At 37.8% G+C, this 22,190-nt stretch overlaps 1 protein-coding gene across 12 annotated transcripts in view; it reads left to right on the forward strand.

The window, feature by feature from the left end:
- KIF1B (kinesin family member 1B) overlaps positions 1-22,190 on the forward strand; it is a 99,012-nt gene that overhangs the window by 25,284 nt on the left and 51,538 nt on the right. For 4 of the 12 annotated variants that reach the window (XM_068915727.1, XM_068915730.1, XM_068915724.1 and 1 more), the window contains 15 exons: positions 772-951; positions 3,193-3,258; positions 4,671-4,849; positions 5,691-5,802; positions 6,868-6,945; positions 7,470-7,535; positions 8,937-9,012; positions 9,305-9,383; positions 9,961-10,103; positions 14,017-14,150; positions 15,232-15,311; positions 16,687-16,762; positions 19,860-19,939; positions 20,946-21,052; positions 21,926-22,009. In XM_068915727.1, coding sequence (XP_068771828.1) covers positions 772-951; positions 3,193-3,258; positions 4,671-4,849; positions 5,691-5,802; positions 6,868-6,945; positions 7,470-7,535; positions 8,937-9,012; positions 9,305-9,383; positions 9,961-10,103; positions 14,017-14,150; positions 15,232-15,311; positions 16,687-16,762; positions 19,860-19,939; positions 20,946-21,052; positions 21,926-22,009 — 1,540 coding nt within the window. Of the gene's footprint in view, positions 1-771; positions 952-3,192; positions 3,259-4,670; positions 4,850-5,690; positions 5,803-6,867; positions 6,946-7,469; positions 7,536-8,190; positions 8,209-8,936; positions 9,013-9,304; positions 9,384-9,960; positions 10,104-11,326; positions 11,369-13,938; positions 14,151-15,231; positions 15,312-16,686; positions 16,763-19,859; positions 19,940-20,945; positions 21,053-21,925; positions 22,010-22,190 lie in introns of all 12 variants that reach the window. The other 8 variants (XM_068915721.1, XM_068915718.1, XM_068915725.1 and 5 more) reach the window with 4 other exon arrangements.

Raw genomic sequence — 22,190 nt, forward strand, 5'->3', positions numbered from 1 at the left:
AAAGTGATGCTTTACTTTCTCCTTCTACAGATTTCTACCCCTGGATGCATCTGTAGTGAAGTTGTTTATTACTAGGATAAATTACTTTACAACTAGCTTTATTTTCAACATTATGTTTCGGTTTTATTGCTAACCTTCAGTTAGCAATTGCTAACCTTCAGTTAGCAATAAAACCACACAAAAATGTTCTGATACCAGTTCAGCTACTTGCCATATGAGTGGTAACCTGCATTGGGTTATAGGCAGGGGAATCAGACAGCTGCAAGACAAACTTGGTCATTTTAATGATCTGCTTATTTCATTTTTTAAATTAAGAGCGTAACTTCTGCTCCCCACCCTAACCCCAGATGAGGCCTTATCGAGACCAGCCACTGTGGGATTTCATTACTTCGAGCCCTTCTTTGTTTGTATTGACTCTCTGAACTCTACTCAAGTTTCTCCTCCCTTCCAAACACCTTGAATCCTGTTTGTCTGTGATCTTGCACGAAACTCTTTAAGTAGTACCAACAATGTTCATAAAGCAGAATTCATTTCTTGTGCAGATTTTTCCCTTAATAGCAATCAAGTGGTCCTGTCAAGGTTGTCAGTGTCATTCTGCTCCAGCTGGTACTACCTTTTGGCAAAAAAAATCTGTGTGTTAAAATGTACTAGATTGCCTTTTGTTAAAGGATTGACCCCCAAGTTAAAAGTGAAATAAAACTAATAGCGTTTTGAAATGTTACTTGCATGAGAGGAGAAGACTGTATTGATGCTGTTTTCATGTCTCTTCAGCCTGAGGATCCCTGCTTTGCATCGCAGAGCCGTGTGTACAATGATATCGGGAAGGAGATGCTGCTGCATGCCTTTGAGGGCTACAATGTATGCATTTTTGCCTATGGGCAAACTGGAGCTGGGAAGTCCTACACAATGATGGGCAAGCAAGAGGAGAGCCAAGCAGGCATAATCCCACAGGTAAAACAGAACCCAGAAGGGAGATTTATTTTATATAGCATGTTCAGATGCTTACTTGCTGATAGAGTCTTTTTATATTGCAAGAGCAATTCACAGAAAGCCTCAGCTTGCTTCTGAAGTGAAAGAAATCTACTCAGGATTACTATAAGTAATTTTCACTCTAGTGTAATGCTTTTAGTGTATTATATTCTCTCTGTATACTTTTCCTACGATTTCTCCGCTCTCCTAGCAAACTAGGAAATGAAGATGACTTATTCACTGGGTTTCTCGAATCCTTCTCTGACTTGAACTAGGACAGCACATGAGCACTCTTTATTGTGCTGGAATTCAAGAGGTGATATTGCTGATGAACGCGCCACAATTTTTTTTGTAGAAACAAGTCTTTCAAAGCTAAAAATTGATTAATATATTGATATCCTGTAAGAAGTGAAGAACATCAAAGTGTTGGTATGAGATATTTAGAGCATGGGAGTGCAGTCCAGTGTTACTGCCTATGAAATTTGTTTTGAAATTTGCCCATGAAATGTAAGGAAATTGAGATTACCCCCATAGAAAATTCTGACTGATACTTGGTGCTATTGTAATAAAGTCAGCATACTGTAGCTGTTGGTTGTATGGTACTCCTGAATGTAGGCCTTCCTTGATAGGTAGGCGCTGGCAGTGTACCACATGTTTGTTGGAAGATACTGCATCTCTCTGTTCCCAAAGCAGAAATCTGAGGTTGGGTTTCAATAAATAAAAATGCTGAACAGCATTTGAGTCATCGTTCTGCTATAGGTTTGCAGTAGGAGGCGTTGGCTCTCTGCCACGTGTATGAAATAGCCGATGCACAGTGTTATTCTCTGTTAATAGAGCAGACATCTGTACTGAAATACGTAACAAGTGTTCTGTTACCATTTGAGGTTGCATATAGGTTAGCTTAAAATAGTTTTGGAAGAGTGCATTTGTACAAGTGTGCACAATTAATCTGATGAAAGAGATAATTGTTATACCTAGGCATTTTATTTTTCTTATATTAATATAAAGTGTCAGTGTAACAGGTGAAATTGGTTGAAAATCTGTGCCAACAGTTTGGTGTTTAAATTGTGTTGTAGTCATGATATTCCAATTTATCTTTTGTACCCTCAAGTGCATGTAAACTAAAGGCTGTACTTAAACAAAAATAAAATAAAATAAAAAATAAAAAAATACTTAATGCTCCTGTTATCCACTACAGGTTTTAAACAAAATCTTTTCCCTCTAATTTCATTTTGAGAGGCCTTCCCTTAAAGGAACAAAGTGAATTGTTTCTTCAGGGAGAGCTTGTTGAATCTTTTCTTTCTTGCAATGTACACAAAAGATACAGCGCAATCATATACCAAGTAATATTGGTTCTTGACACTAAATTCTTCTGTGTTGGCAAAATTCCCTGACCTTATCAGCCAGTCCCTAGTGTGAAGTTTTACCATGCTTTAACCATGTATTGACTCAGTTCTCCAGAGCATATACTTTTAAAATGGCCTATATCCTTCATATTCTGTGAATTTTCCATACAGCGGCTTGTAGGTATCTGTGTTTCAGAAGCCTGTTTCTACCCTTGTCCCTCTCTGTGCCTATGCTTTTTAGTCTCCTTATACACATCCATGGGCTTGCCCACCTTTCATTTTTTTCTTCCTTTATTATCCTAATTTTGGGTCTCATATTTCATTTATTTATAGACAAGCAATCTTGAAGTAGTAGGCTGCTGATAGCTAACATATCCTTCATATGAAGGCGCCATTAACTGATTTTGAAGCAGTATCTGTCAGTTGATTTAAATCTAAATCCTGACACTTTAACAAATCAATGAATTGACACAGGATTATTCTCTTAAAAATAAACAGGTTATTGTTTTTGACTGGGAGAGAATCAAGTGTCATCCTTTCTGAAGTATCATTTCTTTCTAAAACTGTTACTTCCAATGTCGTTTACAGGCTTTAATTTTATAATAAGTAATTTTTCTAGTTTTGTAGTGCAGAATATTAATATGGTTAAATCTAGAACAACTGTTGAGAGGCTATGTAAAGTAAGTTATCAAGGTTGCATAACAGTGATGAGGAGTTGAGATTAAGTACCTTCCCAGTCAGGCTCTGTGTGGTTGCTGTAATTTGTTCTTTTTCTTCCTCTGCCCTTGCTCTAAAGCCAAATTAATGACATGTCATAGAGTTAGTTGTTACTGCTCAGTCAGGACTAGTTCCTGACTCGGCCTTAATCTCTTTCCAGCTATGTGAAGAACTGTTTGAGAAAATCAATGACAACAGCAACGAAGAAATGTCCTATTCTGTAGAGGTGAGTATGAGGAGAGATCGAAGGATATCTGTCCTGGACCTCAAAGTGAGCTTAACTGCTGCATTATTGATGCTGCATTTATATTGATATTTTTGAAAGCGTTTGTCTTTTCTCTGTTTCATATTTGATATAAAGGTACAAGTAAAATTTTTGTGGGACCAGGAGTTTTTGGGGTTTTTAGAGGGTTTTTTTTGCCTTTGTTTTGAAAACCAGTGTGCTTTTACTACCTTATAGGAGTAGCAATTATGAAGCAAATGATATGCTGAGAAACCGAAAGATGAATTTACAGTGTGGGTTTTTTTTTTGTTTTGTTTTGACTGCTGGATGGAAGACCGATTCTACATATTTCTTATCAATTAATATAGTTATAATTTGTGTTCTGTATAGGCCTTGTTTGGAATGTCTTAGTTATGCAGTCTTACTTGGCATCTCCTATTACTAAATTGAGTTTATAGACAGACTGGGATTAGAAAAGGATAACTGATACAGCACCACATATAAGAGTTCTTCTTCTCTGTCATATGTCGTAGGCTGAGCTGAAACTGACTGAATTAATTCCCTTTCTATGAGTCCAAAAAAAAAAAAAACCCCAAAAGTTTAGGAGAATGCTCGTATCCACAGCTGGCTGAGATGAAAAGTTAAGGCTACATAAAAACAGTTTGCTGCAGAGATCCATTTTGTGTTCAACATACTGTTTACTTCATAGCTAAGTAGGTATTAATTAGTTAGTTGCAGTGGCCAAAAAATGCACCTAGTTGTGTTTTATTTCTTATCTTAGGTTTGTTTCTAAGTTTTAGTTGCATAACTTTTGGCGATACTGGTGATGAGAAGTGGAAAGAATGTATTTAAAAGTAATCTTACCTTTAATTCTGTTTCAAAGCATGCAGATTTAAAATAACCGTAGTTTGAATAATTTTGCTGGTGACTTAGGAATTCTACAGGCAGGCCTTGGGTACAGATTAGAACCAGAAGTTGTCTTCATACAAAGAAATTCAGTTTTCTTTTTCCTTCTTAGTTTTGCTTTGGAGAATTATAAGGAAGGTTCCTTGTAAACAGACTGTTTTTACTATCTGTCATGTTTGCTTCTTTGGAAAGATACAGTTTTGCTTATTTGTCGTATACTGAAAAGGTTAAGTTGGTTATTAACTCAAATGTAATAGATTTTAATTAAACGCCGGTGTTTTTGAATTGCTTGGGGGTCTGTACACGCGGGAAAGGTCTGCAGCTTATGCTGGAGACCTAATGTTCTTCCTTTCTCCTTGCGTCTCAAGCTATTAAACAGAGACATGCACCTATAGCTTTCCAGTAGACAAGGGGAACTTTCTACTGGTGCCAGTCTGAAATGCTGCAGAGCTTCTTTCAAGAGAAGTGTTAAGAATCACTAAATTATCCATGCAAATTCCCTTTTTCAGGTGAGTTATATGGAGATTTATTGTGAAAGGGTCAGAGACTTGTTAAACCCGAAGAACAAGGGGAATTTGCGTGTGCGAGAACACCCTCTGCTCGGACCGTATGTGGAAGATCTGTCCAAGCTAGCAGTCACGTCTTACACAGACATTGCGGACCTCATGGATGCTGGGAACAAAGCCAGGTTAGTGATGGTAGTTTGTTATAATGGCTTTTTCTCCCTCTCATGGGGATACATGACATACAGCATCAAATTTGAAATAACTTCTGTGATGCCCTGGCACTATTTTTTTAAACTGATGTCAGAGTAGATATCTTATGAAAATATACAGGGATCAATGCTCTTGTGCTGTTAAGAGAGCAAAATTGATTTATGTGGTGAAATAGTGCTGCAAATCACTTCATAGATATTTAAAATTTGTAATGGCTTGAGATAAAATATGTAAATAATTACGTTGGGTTTTAGAAAGTTTGACTTCCTTGTATAATGTATTTGTATATATATGAATTATATATTTGTATATTTTTATAATGTATATTTGTATTTGTCCATATACAAATAATTACGTATTTATATAAATAAACATGTAAGAACAGTGTCCTCTTTCAGTCACTCAAGTGATCAGGACCAAAGCTTGGTATTCCAGCTTTAGAGTCTGGTTTAGCAGTAGTTTCTATCATGTCAGTTGTAGGTTTTGGTAGGTTGTCCCATTTATGGGAAAGGGTGACATAAATGCTGCTGGCATTTTCGTGTGTGTGTGTGTGAGCATAAGGTAGACTAGGGAGTATGTGGATTGAGGATGCTCTGTTTAAATTGTGGTGAAGTCAGGGAAAAATTCAGCAGTGAAAATCAAAGGGGTTGTTCATGGCATTCAGTGTGGCTTGCTCTTGGTCACGTGGCACAAGAACAACTGTATAGCCGCTGGAGAGCATGCTTCTACAGATGCATTCAGCCCTGCAGTAATTATACTTGCAGCGTAGAGGCTGCTGTTTTCTGAATATATGTGTATATGTTCATCTTTTAGGACTGTGGCAGCTACCAACATGAATGAAACCAGTAGCCGCTCTCATGCTGTGTTTACAATTGTCTTCACTCAGAAGAAACATGATGCAGAAACTGATCTTTCCACAGAAAAGGTATGTTATAGATAAGAAGTGGCTTTCTGAGAACTGGTTGTCACAAATTCTCCATGTAATGACTTACTTTTGTTGGAAGTATGAAATGAAAATGGGAATTAATTGTCATTTCTGGTGTGTGTGTGTGTGTGTGTTTTTTTTTTAAGGGTAAATTTGCTGTATGCCTTCTGAGAGCCCTTTTATTTCTTACTGGATTTTGACTGATCTTAATTCTAAAAACAACTAAATTGAAAACATATGCGGGAGGACAATATATAGGAGAAGGAAGAGTGTGGCCATAAGACCTAATTTCAGTCGAGAGGGATATATGAAATAGAAGTGAATCTTCCCCAGTCTTGTTCACAGAACCTTCTGTGTTTCTGTCTGTCAGTGTCAAATTCTTTTCTCGTTAGTTCTTCTCTATGGGGGCAGGGAGTAGGATGTAGTGTTATTTGGGCACTTTCTGGAATTTGCATATTAAAAAGAGGTATACTTGAGTATGGAGCAGTTTTCTAGCTTTTATTACTCTGTGGAATAGAGGCTCTGCATGCAAAAGTAGCTGAAGTACAGGTAATGTTAGCATTTTTAAACTGATCACTGTAAAGAGGTCTGAAAATTGTATTGAAGACTCCTCCTCTCCCCTGCTCCCCTTCAAAATGGTCTGACTATGCAAAATTATTATTAACTGATATGTAGTCTCTAGTGCCAATGCTTTATTGCTGGTGTCACTAGAGGCAGGATGAAACATAGTCTCTGGATTCTTATGTCGTCGAAAAACTTAAATTCTTTTGACTTTGATTTTGCTCTGTTCATATGAGACCTCATTATTTCTTTTTAGGTAATTTAGAGTATAGCAGTATTTAAAACAGAACATGCTTCTTATCCATAAGAGAACAGCACCAAGCTGATTATTTGTGAAAACTTGGTTTGACTGTAGTGTTAAGCATACTTTGATTTATAGACAGTAGATGCCATAGAATTAATTGCCATAGAATTAATTTCAATGCCATAGAATTAATTGAAATTTTGTTTTTATTCTGGTTCACCACAAGCTAATACTAGTTGTTAATGTGCTTCTCTCTTCAGGTCAGCAAGATTAGCCTTGTGGATCTGGCTGGGAGTGAGAGAGCTGATTCAACTGGTGCCAAAGGAACTCGACTGAAGGTATCAGGCCACTGATGCATGGGGAAAGGAAGGGAAGTTGTTGTACAAGCAGCATGAGGAGACTGTGCTTGACAAATAATAAGGAAAAGAAAGAATTGCTAAAATAAGGATGGAAAAATATAGTTCCCAACATATCTACGTTGTCAGTCTTCTCTTAAGGATAAAATAGGTAACCAATACTGAAACAATATAGTATCTACCACTCAGAAATCAGATTGGGGAAAGTCTAATTATTTATGTAGTAGGATTTTTTTTAGATATGCAACTGGAATTTTTGGTGAGCTGAGTGTAGTGAAAGTAGTGGAAGTACGTGTTTGAAATTAGGATATTAAGACCCAAGTGATCATGGCACTGACTTGGAATGAAATGTATTTTTTTTACAAGACTAAAGACTGTTTTTGTGGGTTTTTTGTTTGTTTGTTTTTTCTTCAAATCATGGGTGTGACTTTTGGCTCTTTCAGTCTACAGAAGTTCATATTTGAACAATTTGAGTTATTATATAATATTTGATTCTGTTTTTGTAGGAAGGAGCAAATATAAACAAGTCTCTCACAACTCTGGGCAAAGTTATTTCAGCACTGGCTGAAGTGGTAAGTACAGCATTTTCTTACCTGCAACAAATTTCCGTAACTGGTAAAACTGGGACAGTAAAAACAGTGGACTGCAGTAGAATTGTTCACTGTTCTTGGCCTAGCGTTCTTGGCATAGTCATCTTTGTTTATTTTGATAGATGCACTGTAGTCTCTGGCTCTCTTACAGGCTGGAAGAAACTTTACCTGCAGGCAGATCGAAGCATTAGTATATCTAACTGTGACTACACCTTGCAAAAGGAGCCTGTATTTATATAGCAGATGGGTTCACATAATTTGTTTGTCACTGGCTTTTTTTTTCTTTGCAAAGCTGAGATTTAATACTGTACTGAATTAAGTAAGCATCTAGTGATCCAAACATAATATTCTATGTTTACTGAAAGTGCTTGGTTTATTTCTCTACTCAAATAGTATTTAAAAAAAAAAAAAAATATATATATATATATATATATTGCTGTTCTTAAAAGTGAGTTCTCAACAACTTGGGACAGGTTGACTATACTTAAGCGCTTCTGAGATGTTTTTATTAAAACTATTCTCATTCACTGAATTCCACAAGAAAAGAGAATATTTTCCAAGCTAACATGAAAATTATATATGTAGTTCTCTTAAGAAGCTCATCTTGTATCTTCTTCCTCTTATGCTTTCAACTTAGGATAACTGCACCAGCAAGGTATGATGGACCTGAGTAGTAGTGGATGTTGGTTTTTTTTATTGACTGTAAGATTTCATTCTCTTCAGCTTGGAAACCAAGAGCAGGGATAGAGTTATTGCAAGACCAATACTTGTTTTTACGCACCTCTTGAGTGTTAAGAGAAGTTTCCACACAATCTATAATCAAGCCTTTTATTGCAAAGTCATATCCTGTGTTAAATGTTGTGTGGAATTAAACTCGTGGCATCCCTTGAAGCATGATGTTTGCCTATAACTCTTCATAAGTCAACAGAAGATTAAATATTGTTCTTTAATGCGTATCTCTGTAGCTGTGGAATCTCCTTTGATGGACTTGTGAGTACTCTAGAAAGTCACAATTTTTCTAACAAAGTAAAAATGAATCTTCCCCTGGAGTAGTAATAATTACTGTCTAGATTGTCTGGGAATGGTATTAGGACATAAACTTTATATGTCAGAAGGATATTCTTCATACACAGGAAAACCTTTCTGAAGGTAGTGCTTCAAGGGAATTCCCTGATCTGCTTATCATTAGGTATTTCATTATGTTGCATGTTATCTAATATTAAACTCGATCGTTGTACAGCTGGGGGGGGGTCACCCCTCTGTTTTGCTTCCATATGCATATAGTGTTATAGTTCTTTTAGGACCTATCCTATGATTGTTACATCTTACACACTCAATGGAAAATGAAAGTTTATTTTTCAGTAGTGTATTCTTTCTTTGTAGAGTAAAAAAAAGAAGAAGACAGACTTCATACCGTACAGGGATTCTGTATTAACGTGGCTACTTCGAGAAAATCTAGGTATGGCTAACTTGCCTGTGCCAGTATGGAAAGAAGTTCTCACTAAATTTTATGAATGCTTTTGCCTCACTTTACTTAAATTATGGGATTAAATACTTTTAGCAGTCAAATTTGAATCATGTGTTCTACCCTTTGTTAAAGTTGCAGGTCTCTTATTTATCCTATGATTTTTGTGTGTTACTTAGGATATAGTTGAATTTTACAGTTTATAGAAAATACTGATATTCAGTAGGTAATTAGTGCCTGAACTATGCACTGCAGTTTCATCAAAAACCTTACCTGCTCATTATAGGTGGGAACTCCAGAACTGCCATGGTTGCTGCTTTGAGTCCAGCAGACATCAACTATGATGAGACTTTGAGCACTTTAAGGTACTATCTTTTTATGTGAGATGGGTGCAGCTAGCAGTTAGCTCTAATACTCGAAGGTTTGAAGGCTAGGGTGTGGCTATTATGCTTTGAATATCTGAAGGGAAGAAAACTATATACTGCAAGAACTCAATTACCCTGAAAGGGGAAAAACTCATCTTTTGAACGTGGTTATAGAGCTAGGGATGTGTTGCCTACACTTAACCTGAAATTGATAAAAACTAATCTTCTCATGTTCATATATTCTTTTCCAGTGTGGTCCCTAAAATTCAGCATATTAGTTGAGCTGAGGCCTCGACAACACTGAATAAAGCCCCCTCAAATCCCTACTCAAAAAAATTATCTTGTCTGTTGTACGTATGAGGTACCTTGTTAATGCATCTTGAATGGAACTTACCTCTTTTTGCAACAGTACCCTGCATTAAACTTGAATTCAGAGCATCACTGAATATTATCTTGGATTCTTTTCTGCTATACAACTGCAAGCAAAATGTCTCCTATATTGCTACATTCCTGTGTTGTGTGTGAGTGCTTATATGTTCAGTATAAGGGCAACAAGGTTTGTTTTGACTGGTTCCAGATATGCTGATCGTGCAAAGCAGATTAAATGCAATGCCGTTATCAATGAAGACCCTAATGCCAAGCTGGTGCGTGAGCTGAAGGAGGAGGTGACACGGCTTAAGGATCTTCTGCGTGCCCAAGGACTGGGAGATATTATTGACAGTAAGTGGCTTAAATAACCTTGCCAGTCCTTGCCATATTGCAGCTGGTCTCTCCTCTTGCAGAGGAGAGAGACCTGGACCTGTGAGAAAAAGGAGTTTAAAACAGTCAAGTGTAGGTGCTGACATGAAATTTTGCACGTGGTTCTGAGAATGGTAGCCTCTTTTTAAACTCATCCCAGGATCTTCTGTGGAGTTGATAGGCCACCTTCAAACTCTCGAGGAAAAACATGCTAGTTGGAGTTTGGTATTCCTGCAGAAGTGATTTATTGTAATAGAACTTCATTAAAGAATTGCCTTGGTGGGTTATGAAGGCTGTTTTGTCTAGCTGCTGTTAAAAGGATAGTTGCCGTATAGGAAGAGAAGCTCATTTCGTACTGGGAGAGAAGGCATCTTTTGCTTCTCCTTGAGGGGCATAAGGTTATTAGTTGATACCTGTCTCCAGTACTGTCCTTGCTTGGAAAGGAAAATGATGCATGCATAATTCCTGTTAGACCATCCTGGATGACAGAGCATTTGTCATCAGTAAGCAATTAGCTATGAAACAGGTGCTTGTGAACAAAATAATGAGTTCTTTCAGGGCAAGATTTGGGCTTAGGTTGGGAGAGCTGTACTTGTAGGAGCGTCCATGTTTTCTAAATACTGGTTTGCTTTGCCATCAATGTTACCTCTTAAAGCACCAGAACAAATTTGTACCTGAATTATTTCCTGGCTCTCATTCCCAATAAGGCGAGTAAACTAAAATTTTAACTGCCGCATCCTTTTGTAATAGGAACAGTAGTTTGGTTCCTAGTGAAGGAGAAGCCCATAAAAACGCAGCATGTATTGTTGTAGTTTATATTAATTCTGATTTGCTGCCTAAAAGGAAAAAAAAAAAGTTCAGTGTGACAAAAAAGGACAAAATAGTGAATGTTGCAATAGTTTCTGACTTGTCAGTGGAGGAGGAGTTGTGATTTAGTCATAGACTGCATAAAGTGTAACATGTATGTAACTTATTTTCTGCGTGTTTTCAAGAGAATGAGGTCAAGACAATGAAATGCAGGTGTTCTCATGCTTGTTACAGTGTGTATTTCTCGGTTCTAAAACAAAACTGGAGAAGTGATGATGTGTTACTGAAAACTGTGCTTTGTTTCTCTAAACATCAAGCAGTATTCTCTTCCCTTCCCATATCACTGTTGAGCCTTGAACTTTGATCCTTCTTGTATTTTCCCTCCTGCTTCCCTTCAGTTGATCCAATGGGAGATGAATACTCTGGAAGTGGAGGCAAATGTGTGTATTGTGTGGTTCTTTTCTTAACCTGCTTCCTCTGGGTCAGCTTTTAACTGAGCTTTGCATGCCAGCATTTCTCACAGGGAAATCCCAGACAGAACACTCATTGTGGAATGTAATGCAGTTTCATGGAGACTAGCTTAATCAGCATTTCTCATATGGAGTCAACAGTCAAAAAATAAGTGCAGAGTTTAAAATGCAACACGGTATGTCCATTGCTTTCTTGCTGGCAGAATATAGATGGACGGTGGTAATTCTTTAGTCTATTTTCATGACAGCTAATGATTTTGATTCAAAACAGAAAATCTTTTTCTCAAACCTTTCTCAAGTTACTAAGTTAAAATAGCTTTTACTTATTTGGCTTCCTGGCCTTTTAACTTCTTTTCCATATAGAAGTATTTGTTGTAAATGTGTCAGTTGATTAACTTAGAATGAAAAAGTATTGGTTCCTTCTGGAGACTGACTTTTTAATATAGTCTCTTCACACAAAAGTGTTGGACATTTTTTACTGATGACAGTCTCTTATTTGGGCTCTTAAGCTCGTGATTATCAGTGTAGTTACTTTGCAGAACAGAGACTAGTTGTCCTCCTGAAGAAATATTTTCAGTGTGAAGGAACTGATGAGGATTAGCTTAATAGGGTTGGAAGCATTCAGCAAATAGCACTTCCTTTCTGTTCTCCTGACCCGTTCTGTGAAAGGGGCAGGCATATGCATAATACATTGCAAGAGAAATGCCTGAATGTCCAAATTGTATTCTCTGTAAGCTTTGGGTTGGTAGATTTTGTTTGAAACTTTTCAGCCAGTCTTCTCCACCCTCACTGTGAAAAAAGGTCAACTGGAAGAGATCTGTCTGAAATTTCCTAAACTTGAAGCTACCAGTGGTGAAAAGACTCATCCTGGCCTTGTCTTGCATTCTGATGCTGCTTCCAGCGTGTGCATATGTCATCTGTGTGAAAGCTGCAGCTTCCTGAAGAAGTGTGCATGGCATTGAAGGTTTTGGTTCTCTGTGGTCACAGCAACTGCCAAAACTATTGCAAATGCCACTTCCTTTTTCTCCAGGAGTGCATGTGTCTTGGCCATTCAAGACTCCTTCCTTCCTGCTCTGCTATGCCTACTTTCCTCTTCCTGATGGCGTTCCCTTTCCTTAACCTCCTCTTCTTTTGCTAACCTTCCTGTATTTGCAGATGGTGGTTTTCAAACTGACTTGATGCAATCATCAGTCTCATGAGGCTGAAACAGCAGTTTGAACATGAAGTGAACTAGGGCATAAGGCTTACGATAGCAGAATTATTCAGGCTAGGAGTAGAGGAGATGTAGGAGGACATGGAAATTTATGCAATGTCTGGGTGAGCATCTCTTATTTTTGAAAGTACTGTTGGTAACACCACTTTATGGTGAAGCCCTTATTTATAATCTGCAAGGTCTGATTTGACCTGCTTATTTCCCAAGAATACTTATTTGAAAGGATTTGTTTCTGAACTAGAGTTTTAAACTATCAAAAGTGTTAAAACTGAGCTACCTAACTGTCCAATATTTCCATGTTAGAAGATTTTTGTCATTACTTTCAGGGTTTGGTGTACAGACATATCCAAGAAGCCAAATTAGATCAAAATAAATTGCTTCTGGATAGTCTTTTTTAAATCAGTCGTATGCCTCATGTGCCTTTTCCTTCTGTGTTTTCTGCCTCTCTAGGAGGCATCTGCAGGCCTCCGGTTTTTCAGGTTACACAAGTTGCCTCATTAGGTTTTTAAATCCTTCCCCTTCTAAGTTAAGACCAAAAAGCTTTTAGGTACCTTTTGGATCATGTAACTTTTAGTAGATGTTTAACCAATTATGTATCTTGGATTGCCATTTTCCAGATAAGGATGGTCGAAAGGAAACATAATGATATAATTGTGAGCTTGTGTTCCTTTTGTCCCTGTCACGGACTGAGCAGATGATTTATATCCTTGCTCTCCTGTGAGAATTTGAGGAGGGGATAGTTCTTGGTCATTGTGGTCCAGGTATTTTGGCAGCAGAACTACTTTCTGCTCTGGTATAAATATTTACTTAAACATCATTATAGATTAAAGGAGTCTGGAAGATAATTTTTTTTTGTTGAGTTTCAGGGTAGTATATGTTCAGACTTAAGCCTAAAATATCAGGAATCTCATCAGTAGCTACGTCTGTTCCTGGTCTCAGCTCCATATTGCTCCCTAGTTTAGTATTCGGTTAGGAGCAGGGCAGCTCAACCAGCCAAGCCAGGGGTTTCCTCTGAATTATATGGTGTTTTTGGTGAATGTGTAGCTTATTTTTCAGGTTTTCTTTAAGGCTGTTTAAGACACAGTCCTTATTTCTAATCCTCAGGGTCTGAACTGAGTAATTTTTTTTTTCATGGATACTAATATTAAAGAATTTGTTTCAGAACTGCCATCTAAAAATTACAAAACTTATCTTGTTGCTGCTCAAATGCTTGCCTCTTACACTGGTGTTTCCCTCCTATTTTCCTTTTTCCTGTTCCTTTTTTCTTCTTCTTTTCCTTTTTCCCATCCCTCTGCCTTCCCTCTGTCTGTCTGTCTTTCTCTGCCAGATTTGAAAGATTTTCAGAACAATAAACATAGATACTTGCTAGCCTCCGAGAATCAACGTCCTGGCAATTTTTCCACAGCCTCCATGGGGTCCCTCACTGCCTCTCCGTCCTCCTGCTCTCTCAATAGCCAGGTGGGCTTAACGTCTGTGTCCAGTATACAGGAAAGAATCATGTCAACACCTGGAGGAGAAGAGGCAATTGAACGTTTGAAGGTAGGTATTAAGACAACTATAATTTTGGTCTTTTTCAAAGCTTAATAGCTGTGAAGCTGGGTGAAGTCCCCTTTAGCAAATGTAGCCAGTATATTACTGTTTCTGTAGGAAGTTGTCTGAAACCCGGTTGCACTTTAGAAAGTGCGCTTAAGTGAGGTGAGCTAGAGACTGGGTTCATGCACAGCCTTTTCTTTTGTGATGATAAGGGTTTAATTGTAGTCTGGAACTACAACTGCATTTGTAAATGGCAGTCTTAGTTCTTGTTTACTGGTCATCTGATACAGTGACAAATTATGGGAAACTTTATGATAAGTATAGACCTCAAGAGGCCTGGTCAGCACTAGTGTGGACTAGGTCTGACTAGCCAATGCAGTCAGCTTTCAGATTTCCAACTTCGAGATAATTTGGTTAAAGGAGGCAGAATAATCCTGCCACTGTTATATTCACCCAACCCCCACAGATTAAAATGTGAAGCACACAGAATAGCATGCTTTAACTAGACAATAGCAGCCTTGTCCAAATTCTGCATAGAATTGAACAGCATCAAAAGTGCATTGCAGTGAAGTATTTCTTCATTTTACCAAAGCCTCCAGTCTCCATGGGCAGATGAGTAGGGAGCCCATGTAAAATCCATGCTGCTTTCTCATTTCTTATCCATGAGAAGGCTGCTACAGGGATCAGAATGGGCTGAAACACACACTGCATATCCCTTTCTACCAGAAACCTGCTGTTGCCATGGAAATAATGGTGTGGTCTCTGCAGTCCCTGACATCCAGTTACTGAACGATGTCTGTAAACCAGATTAAAAAAAAAAAATCTAAGTGATTTGAACTAAAGTCTGAGCTGGCTGAAGTTATCTTTCTCTTGTCAGTTTGCCTTCAAGACTATTTAATAAAAATATGACTGAATTATCTTCATAATTTTCTATTATTTCATAATAACTTACAGATTTGAACTACTGAGTGCTTTTTGTACTTAAACTGAGGTGCAGAACTGAGCATGACCTTTAATTGCTTTGTGTATAGTGTAGAGAGAACTTTCTTGAGAAGGACTGTAAAATAGCTTCTGGATTTTTACACAGGAATCTGAGAAGATCATTGCAGAGTTGAATGAAACGTGGGAAGAGAAGCTGCGGAAAACTGAGGCCATTAGGATGGAAAGGTCAGGAATCAGAAGTGCTGTAGATGCTTTATAGAAAATGGAGAAGAGATGTGGGAAAGAAGAGAATGTTCCTTTGTTTAAAAGCAATGAAACAGCAGCAGAGCACTTAGTGATAATTCTGCTGTTCTTTGTATTGTATATGACAGTAGGGGCAATGCTGAGAGAAAGCCATGTTCTTTCCTGTGTTTCCTACAGTTAGCGTTGAGTTGTAATTCAGATAACATCCCGAGTTAGTACATCAGCTTCTGTTGTGAAACAGTGTGAAGTCTTCCTGGTCTTTTCCTTCCTCCTTTCACTTTCTGTTACAGTCCAAAAATCTGACCCTGTAAGTTAAGCAGGAAAGATGAAGCTTTTGATACCAGAGTATTTAAAATAATGAAACACCTCCAGCTGTGGTTTGAATTCTGTCTTAGAGCAGCAAGAGGAATGGCTAAGAATCAAGTAAGGATTGTAACTGGGTACAACAAAAGAGGAGTATTTGTTAGAATTCTAAGTGTTTACAGTATATGTATAAGGGGAACATCTCTGCTTGGAAACAAGGTGCCTGAGCAGTCTAAAGTCATGAGAGGTACAGAGAAAGTGGATAATGATTATTCACTGACTAATACGAGAACTAAAGGAGGTTAAATAGGACTAACAGGTGGTACACGTGAAACAAATAGGGAGTTCTCACAAGACATAGCTAAGCTATTAAAGTATTTACTGCATGATGATGATGGTAGGAATTGGATTCAAAAAATGATGACAAACTTGAAACAAAAACAGAAAAACTTTGGAGAGCTGTTTAAAAGAAATGCTGCCTTTATTTCTGCAAATACCTTGGGAAGAAATTGGGAGACGGCAAGACTACTTTGGGGAAATATCACTGTCTTTGCCTTGTTCTTATTTCTCTGTGGGCATTACTGTTGAGCTTTGTCAAAGCCAAGAATACTGTGTCATACAGACATTTTGTCTAACTCAGTACAGTCCTTTTCTATATCTTAATAGGCAGAGAGCGCATTTTATAATAGATCACAAAAAGCCACTTAAGCCTTTAAGTTGGTGAATAAGGATCGTTCTTTTTACCTGAAATAAATGTTTAAATTTAGAATAGCCTTTAGCCTTCCTTGAAGAGGCAATGAATGCGATGTTCTAAAACCTACTCGCCTTGTGGTTATATTATTGCCCTAAAAGATCATGTTAATCCTGTGTAAAATTTTTCTGTTCTTATTCCGCAGGCCTGTAAACTTTGGGGCTAAAGTTTAGAAACTTGGCCTACTGCATTGTAAAGTAGTGTCAGTCCTGGTTGTATGGTCAATGGATAGGCTGCTTGAAAGCTAAGAACTGCATCTTCTGAAGCCTAAAATATGGTAAACGTCTCACTTTTCCCACTCAGGGAGGCATTGCTGGCAGAAATGGGAGTTGCCATTCGTGAAGATGGAGGAACGCTGGGAGTCTTCTCACCTAAAAAGGTAGAGAAAGTTGCTATTAATTATTGAATCATGTATGCAAAAGGCTAATCAACTTGGCAGATGACGGGGCATCTGCTGCTCACCTTCTGTGTGAGGTATAGAAGGATGTAAGTGAGGTTTGGACCTTTTCTGCTAAGCTCCTTTTACCATAGGTTTTTAGCCCTTATCTTTAATGTTAGTATACATCAAAACACTCTGCATCTAGAGGTTGTTTCGCCCATGTCAATGAAGTTGAAGGCTGTATTCATGCAAGTGGTGTGATGTAGTACTTAATGCTTTTAGCTATGTAAAGAATATTGTCTGCAGTAGCTTCCAGAGATCATTAAGGTAGGGGGAAGCATGTGCCAGCATGTGCTAGCTTAACACAGTGATGAAATAGGAGCAGCATAACAAGTTCAGTGGAAGACTTTTAACATTCACAAATGCTTGAACTCTGTATTCTTCCTTTAGAAAAATCCATGCTGCCAGTAGTAGTCTCTGTGCGTATCTGTTGATTCAGTAGCACCTCAGAAATGCTGCCTCTTAGATTGCTGTTGCCATTTACTGCAGTAGATGAGTCTGACTTTCATGTAATGTGCCTACTCACCTCTGAGCCTGAAGAGTGTTAGTCTTGTTTAGATGCTGTTTTTTGAATTTGTTAACCTTTTCCCTCCCTGGAAAAAGGGATCGTAGTCTGGTAAGCTAACGGTGGCACACAGGGAGTGCAGGAAAGAGAATATTTCTTTCAGTACGTGTCAATAGTTGAAAGAAGTAGAACTGTGAAGAATAAGGGCATAAATCAATGCCATAAATATAAAAGGATGAAGTTATTAAGGAAATTAGTATCTATGTAGTTAATGCAGAATTATTAATTGAAGAGCTGCAATGAAAAGAACCCACTTTCTTGTATCTCAGAGATCTTTGAACAAATAACACAGGCTAATACTTTAGCTTGGAAGTTGCATATGCAAGTGCTTAACAAACTTTGATCTTAAGATGAAGTGGGGCCTCTCTAGAGGCATTGTACAGAAACATAGGGTGGCAGAGTTGTTAAAAATTTTTAATCCTCTGCTTAAAATAATGTTGTTATGTTTTGGATAGGTAGAACTCTGGTTTGCTTTTGGTATATATTCCACAGGTGTCTAAGGTTTGTAAAGGCACTAATTCATCGAGTGTTCTTTTCTTTTGCTGCTTGTGTTATGGCTCCTAATCTCCTTTTAGATTTTCCCTCAGAGGCCATCAGCTCTTTTTGATGATTCTTTTGATGCATTTTCTGCTGACCAGGTTTGTGTATAAATGCCATCTAGGATAAGTAGTTGCTAATAGGTCGTATATATTTTTTCCTTATACAGGATATATTAGAGGAAGTAAACCTTCCAGACGCCTGACCTAGTCCTGTCTGCTTCTGTTCCTTGCTATCCTTGCAGTTCAGTTTCAGTAGTTCTCCTTTTAGTAGTTGTGGCTGCTGTTGTAAACATTTCAGAGCTGTAGACAGCACATTTGAGGCTATGTATAAAGACTTTTCGCTTCTGAAGTAGTAGTATAAATCTAATCGCATGCTACTTAGGACAGTGTTGTATTTTTACCAGCTGAGCTGTAAATTGAACTGCGTAAGGTGAATTTTGCCTACTTAATGAATGAAAACGTATCCGACTTGCGCAACCATTGCTGTGATGATGGAAAACTGTTTGAAATGCATTGTGGAAATTTAATTATCTGTGCTGTCCTCAAAGGTAGGAGCAGGGGAAATCCCTTAATTCATGCTTGAGGAATTCTGGACAGAAGAAGGCTGGAAACATAATTGTTCTGTGTCTGATTAATAAATCTCAGAATGAGTGAACAGTCTGTTTTACCAGTACCACCTTTCAAATTGCTAAGCTTTATTTCTTATAAAGCTCTCTGTTACCTGACTTTGATTGGAACATCGTATATAAAGTCAGATGCTAAAACATGCATATGTCTAGAGTACGGCATTCATTTCAAAGTGCTCAAGTGGTACAAGTCATAGTGTTATTTATAGCAGTTGACTGGATCTGGGATTTGATTTCTCTCAAGTTTTCTCTTTGGCTTCATACAGCTCCAAATGTTCCTTTTTATGTAGTGAACAGGGATGACAGTGTGGTGCATCATCAGTTGCAGTTCTGGGTGCCCTCTGTATTTTTAGGGGTGAATAAGGTATCCTTTTCCCTCCCTTTTTGTCTTTGTCATTAGTCTTTCACTGGGCCATAGATGACCAGACTTCTTTATTCAGAGAGGAATTCTGTTATTAACAGCTAGTAATTTCTGAGTTTCCATAAACTGAGTGTTATTAGTGTATCTATTAGGAAAACTACTTTGCAGGTAGAATAAGTTGACGGAAGCAGTGTTTCCAAGGAATCCTAGCCAAACGTATTTTCTTTTGATTAAGTTGTTCTAATTGAGGATAACAGAAGGAAGAGGAGCTTACTAATGTTTTTCTTTGCTTTGTCATCTTTTTCCTTTCATTATGTTTAACCATTTTGCCTTTTCTTTTGTGCTTGTGTTTATTGCTATCTCACTGGCTAGATTTTCACACCAAGGCCATGTGACTTGTTTGCTGATTCCAATGGGGTTTTTTCACCAAAGCAGGTTGGTTTAGTAACTGTAGTGGATTTAAATTTAGAGGAGCTTTAGAGGAAGAAGTTTTTAGCTGTTTGTGTCAGAAAACGTTGGTAACTCTAGATTTTCTTTTGATGTTAATGGACTTTTTAAATGGAGCACTTGGTCTGTATTGTCCAAGAGAAGCCAAAGTGATTCCACATCAGTTCTGAAACTTCACACAGACATTATTTTCTGCTGTTGGACTTCCCATAGAAAAGATTACAGAGACTTTAAAAGGAATCATTATTTTTTCAGTCAGTCTTTTTTCCCCCCTTTGCTTTTTCTTATCTAAAATATCAGCCAATCTGAGCTACAGTTCTGCTGTTTTGTGATACTCTTCAGTACTGCAAAAAGTGTTTATATTGGGAGAAGACGGATTGTGGAATGACCTGGTTATTCCTAGCGAGACTGTTATATTAAACATACGTTCTCCACATCTGTAGGAAGAAGCCTGAAAGTAGGTATTCGGTTCTTAATTAACTTTTCTCTTTTGTTTCAGACTCCTCATCTTGTAAACCTTAATGAAGATCCACTCATGTCTGAATGTCTGCTTTACTACATCAAAGATGGTATTACTAGGTGAGGGTGGGTGCTAATACACTCTGAAGTCCACTTGGAGTTTAAAAGGGTCTTTTTCGCAAGACTTCTTGTCAAGATCTCTGGGAGAAGAGGGGTGGGCTTTGTTACCTCTGGAGCATTAAGCCATGTTTGGCTGCTTGGTTTGTATATTCTTGGAGAACAAATGGAAGATAAAACAGACAAGCGCTGTTGTATAATGCTACTTTGTGACTTGTTTGATATCATTTTCAGTAGTTCAGTTACTTGTAGAGAGTTCATTCAGAGAAGAATGATGAGAATAGCTTAGGGCCTAAGAAATCGTGCTAAGTTTGAGCACAACTATCTGATACTAAAAATGTGTATGGTAGTAAGTAGAGCAGGAAGATCAAAAACTAAATTTTCAATTTTTACGAATAACAAATATCTAGAATTGCTCAAATATTTGAGGTTTGGAATGGACATAAACTTTCACACTTTGAGGAAACAGCCACCCTCTCACCATCTGGAAGCTAGATGAAACTGTTCATAAAATTCAAATTATTCAGTAAAAGTCTAGTGAAGCATTTTTACTTCTTTGTTAAAGTGCAGATAGTAGTTGCTAGAAGGGATGATCACTGTATGCCAAACTAAACGGATCACTGGAAGTTCCTGTCCCTTTGTCTCTTTCTGTGCCCCTATGCTAAAGGGAGGGGAGACTTAGGGGGAAGAAAACCTCAGATCTAGAGATGTTTTAACATTGCAGATTCTCTTTAAGTGGTGTGTTTTAAAAGAGAGAGAGAGAGAGAGAGAGAGAGAGAGAGAGAGAATTTGCCTTTCCTTTTCTCTACCCATTATGTTCCAAATCATGATAAATCTGGTAAGTCTTCTACAACCCAGAGTTAAGCACTATGTTCCAGTTCAAGTCTTTAAACTTGAAGGATAATCTTAATAGTCTAGATTTTTCTCTGAATATTTCTGGGATGTGTTGTCCTATACAAAGTGTATAAAGTGTCTAAGTTGCTCTTGAAATGTTTTCTGTTGGATTCAGGGTTGGCCAAGCTGATGCTGAGCGAAGGCAAGATATCGTATTGAGTGGGGCTCACATTAAAGAAGAACACTGTATCTTTCGAAGTGAGAGGAACAACAATGGTGAAGGTGAAAAATTACTACTCCTAGCGAAGTGTTGCTGAATTTTTCATTCCTCAGTTGGTCAGGGAATACTTGTGTTTGAACATGGCCACAGCTATCTCTTTCCTTGGGAAAGTTGTCATTTTTGACTAGCTTGAATCTTGGGGGAAGAGAAAAAAGGGCATTTCAGTGATATTAGCATCAAAATATTGATATTTGAAATGGACAGGGAAGAAGTATTTAGAAGGCTGGAGCATGCAGACCTTTTAAACATATATTCATGGAAGTGAACTAATATTTTTAGTTGGGTATAATTAAAGCTATGATCATAATGTGTTACTGAAACTACAGAGAGTTTAAAACCGTCTTGATGTCTCGGCCAACGTGATCCCTCTTTCACTTCTGATGTGCAGAGGTGCATATTGCTGAGCACCTCTAATTTAGAGATGTCTCAGCAGTAGTGGAGTGCCAAAAGCCTTTCAGGATGAAATCTATTATGCATTCTATATGTGCTGACCATAATTTCAGGGATGAAATGAATTGGAAAGCACTGAAGACGCTGAAATGTTAAATATAAGATCATTATTAAAAGCTCTATAATGAGGTGTTTCTCAACTTGATCATATTGCAGGCTGTTGTCAGTATGAGTTAGGTTCTGTTCTTGGTTAACTAGAAGCATGAAAAATCACACAGAAAATAACTAATAATTACTACTACCTGCAATATTAAGATGTCAGTAGCATTGATTCTCTGGTGGGGCTTTGTTTTATTAACCAGCATGGCATCAAGGAGTGATTTATTTATTCCATGTTGTGATATTAGTGGGAAGATGGAGTTTGCTTGCTTCTGTGCTTCATACAGCGCTCTCTAAAGTCTCATTTGTCAATGTTTTCCTCATAGTTATTGTTACTTTGGAGCCTTGTGAACGATCAGAAACCTATGTTAATGGCAAGAGGGTAGTGCAGCCTGTGCAGCTGCGCTCAGGTAAGGAATTTTCGAAGAACAGTGTGGGGTGTGTGTGTTGTTTTTAAACTCTTGTGAACTGTCCATCTAAGAATCATCTGGAGATGACTTTTATATCTTTTGTAGAGAACACTGAATGCTGGTAAAGATCAGGAGTGTTACCTTTTTGGAATGTAGCTCTGGAATAGAAGCTGGTACCATT

Source organism: Struthio camelus, chromosome 21, assembly GCF_040807025.1.
Source record: "Struthio camelus isolate bStrCam1 chromosome 21, bStrCam1.hap1, whole genome shotgun sequence".
In the NCBI taxonomy this organism is placed as follows: domain Eukaryota; kingdom Metazoa; phylum Chordata; class Aves; order Struthioniformes; family Struthionidae; genus Struthio; species Struthio camelus.